The 9,119-nt window shown below is 39.7% G+C and overlaps 1 protein-coding gene across 1 annotated transcript; it reads left to right on the forward strand.

The window, feature by feature from the left end:
• The first annotated feature begins 1,066 nt into the window (after positions 1-1,066).
• Positions 1,067-8,472, forward strand: cpz (carboxypeptidase Z). Its single transcript, XM_085911848.1, has 13 exons — positions 1,067-1,335; positions 1,712-1,744; positions 2,110-2,161; positions 3,157-3,479; positions 3,561-3,776; positions 4,448-4,683; positions 6,286-6,447; positions 6,514-6,672; positions 6,751-6,886; positions 7,106-7,245; positions 7,374-7,473; positions 7,566-7,711; positions 7,787-8,472. The coding sequence occupies exons 1-13, from the start codon at positions 1,242-1,244 to the stop codon at positions 7,988-7,990; spliced, it is 2,001 nt and encodes a 666-aa protein (XP_085767974.1). The 5' UTR covers positions 1,067-1,241; the 3' UTR covers positions 7,991-8,472.
• Positions 8,473-9,119: the final 647 nt, after the last annotated feature.

The following is a 9,119-nucleotide window of genomic DNA, read 5'->3' on the forward strand; positions in this document are numbered from 1 at the left end:
GTCACGTGTTTCCCGAAGAAAGTGTGACCAATTGTTTTTGTCAAGGACATGTAACAATGTATGCTGAATGCAGGCAGGCATTGTTGTGATGAGTGCCAAAGATCCTTTTAAAGGCTACAGACTGTTAATTTCCATAGGGCTGATCAGTTTTTCTTCAGAGGCACTGACAAGGATTTCTTCACACAAGTAAATGTACACAAGCTTATACATTTTGCATTTATATCATAAATGGTATTGTACTGTACATTTCCAGTTACATTGACATTGTAAAGAAATCTTATTTATGTACATAAAATCTTATAATTTAGACTCAGACAACAGTTGAATTGACTTTTAATATTGTGTCCAGTGCCATGCATTTAAATTTGTGTGATTGTACCACAAGACAACACAAATTCACGTTTCAAGAATAAACTGTCCAGTAAAAACATGGTGGTTTTGGAATTAATGTGTGTAAATTAATTGAGAGACCCAACTTGTAAAAATATACTTAAGTAAAAACAACTCAGCAAACAATTTGCCTGAAGTGAGCAGGCTATCTCCTAGATCAGAAAATTTTAGAATTATATTGACCTGATGCAACTATTTGGATTCTCTGGTGAGGGGTTGGCAAATGCAAACAAATTCCTCCATCTGCATTTTCATTCAGATCGACAAACTGATTCAACGGACTATGTGAGGGGTCATGTGTCTCCTCAAAGTTTCATCCAAGTATGTGGTTTTGTGTCATTTAAAAACGACGTTTTTTGTCCCTGCCTTGATTGTTAATAGATACAGCAATTTTTTTTAAATAATAAAATTGAAATTAGAAGTCATGAAAAGTATTGACAGCCAAATATTTAAGGTTCCAACTAATTCACAATAGTTGTGAAGAAGGGAATGAATAAAAATAAATCAGAACTTTTTTGCACATATTTTCTGCCAGCTTTGAGACAATGATGACTGTGTTGCTGGTTTGAACTCGACTTCAATGAGTGAACCACGTACGCTCGCTCGCTCCTTTTCCACCCCCAACAACCAGACGGAGCGAGCGGCGCAGTGAAATATGATCAGTGCAGCAGTAAAGCCTCGCTTGGCCAGGCTCAACTCTTTTGGGTCAGGGATGCGCTGCACAAACAAAGGAGGAGATTTCAGTGCAGCGGGTTGTAATTAGCGTCCTGCTTTCAATAAGTTGTGACTCGCAACTCGGAGCTGCCACATCACCCAATTGTCAGTCTACGTAAAAAAAAAAAAAAGACAACATGCATTTAGGACTTTGGGGGGTGTTTCTGGCTTTGACGGAAAGTTGTTGGTGCGCGCCACAACAGACCTGCTATCCAGGAGACCAACTTTTGGGTGAGTTAATTGTAATGTTTTTTTTCCCTACGTCTTTTAGAAATAAAGGGCGCATCATTATAAGGTTGTCTATATGCGTACCGCATGGGTGGCCTCCATTGAATTCAATGTGTGCGCATTCATCCACCATTCTCTTCTTTATACACAGTATATGTATATTTGACTGTAGATTTAAGCTCTGCCTCAACTTTGCGTATAAATTGAGTATAATCTATTTCTAAAGCTTTAAAATTACCCAGAAAAAAATCACTTCACAAAACAGCCAAAGTTCTGCATTGTGTAGACAAATGGCGCCCTCTAGCGTTTATATATATACATGTTACGTCCCATTATTTCATCCAATTTCATGTGTGGCATTTTTCCCTCCCCCACACAGGAAGATGCAATAACAATGTGACCGAAACAAAACGTAAGTAACTCAACATCAATCTAAGATAAGCCTACATTTTCCATTCATGAATGATTGGAAACAAACAACAAACAAACTAGATCTGGATACATTGCAACCCTATGTTTGTATTGATATATTTTATATATGTATATTGTTTTATGATATAAATCACAACGTAGTATGTTAGTGGTTTGGATATCTGCCTCATAGTTTTGTCTGATGACTCCATTCTAAAAGACAAGGATGTTAGGGTAACTTAAGACTCACCATGTTGTGACTGGTTGTTTGTTTATAGTATGTCTGCGGTTTGTGACTGGCTGGCTGGCTCCCTGACTAAACGTACATGAATTTTGTGTGATAACATATGTTTTTGTTCACTGCAGCTACCTGCACGGAGATGCATCTGAGTTACTGTAATGATGTGGGATACACGAGGTGAGTACTAGAGGTTGGTACTATCACTTAACACCAAAGAAAGGAGCCCCAGTGTCCTCTGTACAGTATTGCCTTGCTTGGTTAATCTACTTTCTGCTCTTCAACTAACAAATTTATACATACAATGAAATAATTGAATTAAAAATCTTTATTGAGTGCATTGTATCATTTGTTGAGGCTGTAGTAGAGGAACGTTCAATGTAAACCCTAATCTGATTCAGATTCAGAATCATTCTCCAATCAAAGTTCATTAAGTATGCCAATTTCCTCTAAACAATGAATAACATTAATAACATGGTAGGGGGTGTGGCCTCAACTTGTTTGTATGCACTCTCCGTATCTGGGCTTGCTGAAGGAAACCAGGGCCCCAGCTTTTCTGGCAGTGGATCTTAAGATCTTATCCTGCTGCCCAAAACACAGCCAGGTTACTTCTGGTTAGCACGTGGAGGTCTCTGTGGCCGGTGATTAAGTGTTGGCCTCATTTTTGTTTTAGCAGTGTATATTACTATATTGTATTTTGTGTCAGCTATTATGGAGAGTGGTAAAACAATCCCTGTTGACATTACAGTGACTAAATAGGGTGGAGCTTTAAAAGGGTGCTGCATTTCATCTGGCTTCAGGTGCAATGACTTATGTGAGTTTTTAAAACAATGTAAGCAAGAACTGAGCATGTGTGGCTGGAATAAAAACCAGAACACAGACCTCTGCCAAGACTATTCCATTCCTATTCTGAAATTATGGGTTTTTCTATCTGTAGTCTTACCAATAGTTTTGTCCTCAGCGCCTAAGTTTCCTGGAAATCGTTGATGTAGTTTTTGCACGAGCCAGCTAACTAACAAACCAGCAAACTGGAATTAAAACAACTCCTCTCACTTTTGAGCTTTTACTCTTACTTGTGGGAGTCAAATGCAGGTCAACATGCATCGTTTCTTTTGAACCACTATTTACCTACGTCCAGTCAGTTATTAAGTTGAAATCTTCTATTGCCGCTTCAGAACAATGTTTCCCAACATCCTGGGCCATCAAACTCGCACGGATGCCGAATCGGGGGCCGAGTACCTCCTCCTGAGTGTCATCCATGGCCTGCTGAACGGAGAATGCTCCCCTGACATCCGTCTGGTGGGCTGCTCAGTTCTCATGTCTCCATGCCAGGATGACAAGATTATCAGACCCTGCCGTAGTACGTGTGAGGCCCTAAGGAAGGACTGTGGCCACAACTTTGAGACCATAAACATGGCCTGGCCATACTTCCTGGACTGTGACCGCTTCTTTGCAAGCGACCAAGAGGGCTGCTTTGATCCACTGGCGGCGCTAAGAGGTAAGAGAACTGTTAGACTTTTTCGATTATACCAACAGAATTCTAAACTTAGTCCTCCCGCGCCCATCCTATCCCCTTTAGCCAGACAGGAACAAACAAGGTCCAGCCTCTCACCAGATAGGCCCAGCACCATCATCCAGTTCACCCACACCAGCAACAGTCAGATGTACAGCATACTGAAGAGGACAGCAGCCAAGTGTTCCCACATCTCACATGTTTACAGCATCGGCCGCAGCACAGAGGGACGAGATTTACTGGTCATCGAATTCAGCAACAATCCTGGACAGCATGAACTATGTAAGTTATACATGTATTTGAGTTAGTTTACTGTAAATCAAGTCGATTGTAGGCCTTAGACTACATCGCCATATTGTAGCTATAATTTAAAACTTTACATTGATGATGCAGTTTTGTTCTCCTCGAGAACACTAACTAGTTGGGCCTGAGCATCAGCACGCCTGGCTAGTAATTGACAAGTCGTTGATTATGATGCCCATCTCTCGTTTAAATGTCATTTATTTTTTTTGATTTTTGAATTATAATTTAACCTCCAAAATCAAACACCCCAAAAGTAGTACAGTATGGGGAGTAAAACAAATGATCTGGAAAAATGTTCTTAAAAAGTCAAACAACATTTTGATCAGAAAATCTTTAAATCAGCCATTGGCTAAATAAGCATGTCTATGTAAATGTCGTAATAATCAAAGAACAAGAAATGAAATTTACAACCCAGAAAAGTGTCTGAACAAGCAAATGCTAACATTTATAAACTAATACTACATATAAATGCACATAATTCCGACGATACTGTACCATTAACACCAGTTGATGAATTGATCAAATTCCCCCTGTACCTCCAATAATAATGACAATAATCAGCGATTGATGCTCGGATTGTGACCAAGCACCACACCCAACTTCTGAAGGCGATATCACTGTAATGTTCACACTTTGTTTTTATACTTTAGTGGAGCCAGAGGTCAAGCTGATTGGCAACATGCATGGCAATGAAGTGCTGGGGCGGCAGCTGCTCATCTACTTGGCTCAGTACTTGTGTTCGGAGTATATGTTGGGAAACCCACGCATACAAGCCCTGATCAACACCACCCGCATTCACATCTTGGCCTCCATGAACCCCGACGGCTACGAAATTGCCGCTGCAGAGGTAGAGGATAGAAATGACCCGGAGCTCATCAACCAGGAAGTAAATATTGTTAACAGTACAAAAAAAAAAAAGACAAACTGCCATTATCCGTTGTCAGTTCACTCTGCTTTGTTATTCTAGAGGAGGGGTGAAGGCATGAAGTGCTGATTTGATGATATGATTTCTTGGCAAATTGAAATGGGAGGGTCTGGTGTAAAGTCAGAACTTCATATTATTGAAGTCTCTGAACGATGACACTACATAAGATTTCTTCCACTGTGCATTTATTATGGGAAAGCATGCTAACACATGCAGTTCTTATTTAAATTTGCACAAATCAGTGTAGGCTTGTATGTTTATTTTAATAATTGATTCAACTGAGTTAAATAATTGGATCAAAATATACACCCATCCCTTTGTTCATATATAGAACAGAACTTCAAAATGACGTAAATATTGCACAATTTTAAATCACCGACAGAAGGGGGGTGCCAAACTTGGCCCTCGTCATCCGAAATGTGACTATAAATAGTGCAGACCATCTGAAATTATTGACTCATGGCAGTACTCAAACGTTCAACCTCCCAATCTGTTTTTTTTCTAATCTGTCTGTCCTTATGCTCAGGTCCTCCCACGACCAGATTGAGTCATGAATTTTGAGCTTTTCCACAAGCAGAATTGACATGTCATACACTACATGGTAGTGGGAGAAGTCTAACCACTTTATTTTCTACTAATCAGTAAGCGACTCACCATTTCATGTATTTCTTCAGCATCATTGTCATCATCACCATGCTTTTCCATACTGCAATGCATTTGTAAAACTCCACTCACCAAACAAATTTTCCATCAAATGTCATTTTAAAAGCATGACTTTTCTCACGCATGTTAACACTGTTATGATACGTGTTTTTGTTGACTTTGTTTTGATGTAGATTTAGTTTTGTTTCATGTTATGTCTTGTTTTCCAGAGTCCTGCCCTGCTTCTTATTTAACCTGTTAGGTTTTAGTCTCCACCATTTTCTTGTGTCAATTAATCACCCACCTCGAAAAAATAAAATCAAACAACAGCGACAATGAACCGAAAGACAAAAGGAAAGTAGAATGCAAACAAATTGTTGAGACGTTGAAGGGAGCTGATTGGTTGACACAAGGAAAAGTGCTGAAGAGAATAGAATAGATGGAGATTAAAAATGAGGAGACGAGATGAAGGAAAAGAGACAGGAGAAAAAAACATGAGTTGAAACAAAACTGAATCTAAATTTAAAAAACAGTCAGCAAGAGCACCATTCATGATTTTTTTTTTATACAGAACACAATTGGCGCAAAAGAAATTGAAGATCTGCTAGTTCTTATTCTGTGTTTCTGCTCTGCATGTCTAAACTTTTTTCAAAGGACTGATCATATGTTCAAATGTCTTCGAATGCCATTTGACATCGGACTACCTTTGTCGGATATATGGTCTTGTCTACATGTTAACAATAGACTTAACCGAGATAGTCTAATGTTTTCTTGACTAATCGCCAAATAGTTTTCTCAACGGTGCCTGCTCCCTCTAACATCAACGTATTGTCATCTTCATCATGATCATCAATATGATTGATCTCACTTTTTTTTCCATGTGGTTTAATTTTCCTAGTTGTTTGAATATAAATGTTTCAGGGTCACTTGATGAACGGTTGGACTCACGGCCGCACAAACGCCCAGAACATTGACCTGAACCGCAACTTTCCTGATCTCACATCTGTCTTCTACCGGAATCGTCGCAGCAAGCACTACCGCACTGACCACATCCCGATTCCTGATGGCTATTGGTTTGAGAAGGTAAGATGAAATTACATCACATTTATTGATAATTACATTTGCTACATGACACGTTATGCCCTGTAGGTGGCACCAGAGACCTTTGCAGTGATGAAGTGGAGCAGGTCAATTCCTTTTGTCCAGTCAGCCAGCCTCCATGGAGGTGAGCTAGTAGTCTCTTATCCCTTTGACTACTCCAGACACCCACAGGAGGAGAAGATGTTCTCACCCACTCAAGATGAACGGGTAATGATTAAATAAAATGGAAGGATGACGTGGAAATAGTTATTGATGTAGTGCTCTCACGAACCATGCCACCTGCAGATGTTTAAGCAACTGGCTCGTACCTACGCAGACGCCCATACCACCATGTCAGACACTGACACAGACAGGTGTGGGGCACACTTTTACCTAACTAAGGGCATCATCAATGGGGCACTGTGGTACAGTTTTCCTGGAGGTAAGAAAGAGAAGCTTTTCATTTGAGCATGTTTTCCAATGCCTTCAGCATTATAGCTCACCACCCTTGATTATTATGGGAATGCTTAGTAAATGAAGTGACATCAGTGAAGTGACCATTCTCTTTGTTTATAAAAATGTGTTTTGACAAGAGTGATCTAAAAATATTTCAAAACACTCTAATGGTGCCTTTCCTACATGCAATATTTCTCCTTTACAGGCATGTCGGACTTTAACTATCTGCACACAAATTGTTTGGAGATCACAGTAGAGCTGGGCTGTGACAAATTCCCCTCGGAGTTGGAGCTTTACCCCGAATGGAAGAGGAACAAAGAAGCTTTGCTCAAATTTGTAGAGTCGGCAAGTATATCTGATTGTTTTGTTAGACATTAATTGCATGCGAACCGCTCCCAGAAATGACACGATGAAAAAAATATAGTGCTATTGACAAAGATGGTATTCACTGTTTCATCGGGCTGCTCATACAGGTTCATCGGGGGATTAAAGGGATTGTAAAGGATGTTGATGGCAATGGAATCAAAGATGCCACCATCGCTGTCAAAGGGATTCGGAAAGATATCACCACGGGTAAAATACAATTGCAGTATCGCCTTGTTCCGACTTGGCTCTGTTCTTGTTTGCCTGTTTGACATCATCGCCCTTGCACCCTGGTCCTTCAGATGAAGGTGGAGACTACTGGCGTCTGCTTACCCCTGGTACTCACATTGTGACAGCAACTGCCAAAGGTTACTCCAGGGTCAGCAAACGGGTTCATCTCCCTCAGAACCTGAAAAAGGCTGGACGGGTGGACTTTGTCTTAAAGAAGGTCAATTGACTGTGCTGCTCCTTAGGATTGATGAAGTGTTCTCTATTGTCACTGTCCTCTTCATTTTGTATCCAGGTTCCCCTGAAGCCTGTTATTGATGACCACTTCTTCCCCATGACAGAGACATGGGATCGATTTGACCCTTACAATCAGTTTGAACGCTACAGCGAGCCAGATGTAGTTGAGGGGGAGATCGAGCAGCAGGAAAAACCATGGTGGTGGTCTTACTTCTCCCAGTCTGGGGTCTCACCTCCAAACTGGCTGCTGCGAAGTGTCTAAATTCAACATGGGTCTTATTGTACCACTGTAAAATGATCTTTAGATGCATTTTTTTTGGGGGGGGGGGTCAGCTGAGATGTATTAGCATTGATCTCAACACCACATGCACAGTTTTAATGCTTTTGAACAGACTTGACTTGGCCAAACTATTTTTAACCAGGCATCACATGTAATTCTAGTGAGCATTTGAAGGCGATGACATCTGAAAAGAATGACATGCACGATTATGATGACAGACACATACGTATTGGCAGCTGCATAAAATGTGCTCATTTTGTTTTTAAAGTCTAATGGTTATTCCTTATGTCTTGTGTGCATTTTCTACAACATTCAAGTCACAAAAGCCTGGAAGCGTAGCTGCCCTTTTTTTCTATTGAGCACAACACTGACACTTGTCCTCCTAATTAGCAGTACTAACGTTATGCCACTTAAAGAGATGCTTTGCTTTCTTTTCTATATAAAAAAAATAAAACATGCAAGATACCTGGAACATTTGTTAATCGTTTTTTTAATAATCATATTAAAATACTATATAATTCAACTTGTATTAACTTGTCAATGTAAGATTAGAATACAATACATTCCCCTTTTGTTATGGCTGTATAATTCATTGTATTGAGATCCAAATGAAGTCATGAAGTGTTCAAATTGTGTGCGAATACAGCGATTTAGTGACTTTCAGCTTGTCCCATCAGGGGTCACCACATCGAGTCCCTCGTCGCTAGTGTGCATTCTTTTTCTCTTGTGTCGATACAAACTATGACCAACAGAGGACGCCATTGTAACGCGAGACTCAATTTCTCCTAAACTAACGCTTTATCTGAATACACTGTACGGACTGGAATAATGAAATACAGCAGATAAAGTTAACACGTACAGTAACTATATAATTATGTGAATATTTTATTTCCGTTTAGCATGACATCAATTTTATAATAAGGTAATTGAGAAAAAAAAATGCAAAGGTGCACACGCACACACTGCTAATATTGTTATTGGTTGGCATTATTTAAATATGAAGGGATCTGTGTGAGAAGGATACAGTACTAATCAATCAAATATAAACTCTGCGGTGTTGACCAAGTACATTACATTTCTGAGAAAAAATGAAATAATTTCTACATGATAG

This window comes from Syngnathus leptorhynchus, chromosome 5, assembly GCF_054491065.1.
Source record: "Syngnathus leptorhynchus isolate UIUO chromosome 5, UIUO_Slep, whole genome shotgun sequence".
In the NCBI taxonomy this organism is placed as follows: Eukaryota; Metazoa; Chordata; class Actinopteri; order Syngnathiformes; family Syngnathidae; genus Syngnathus; species Syngnathus leptorhynchus.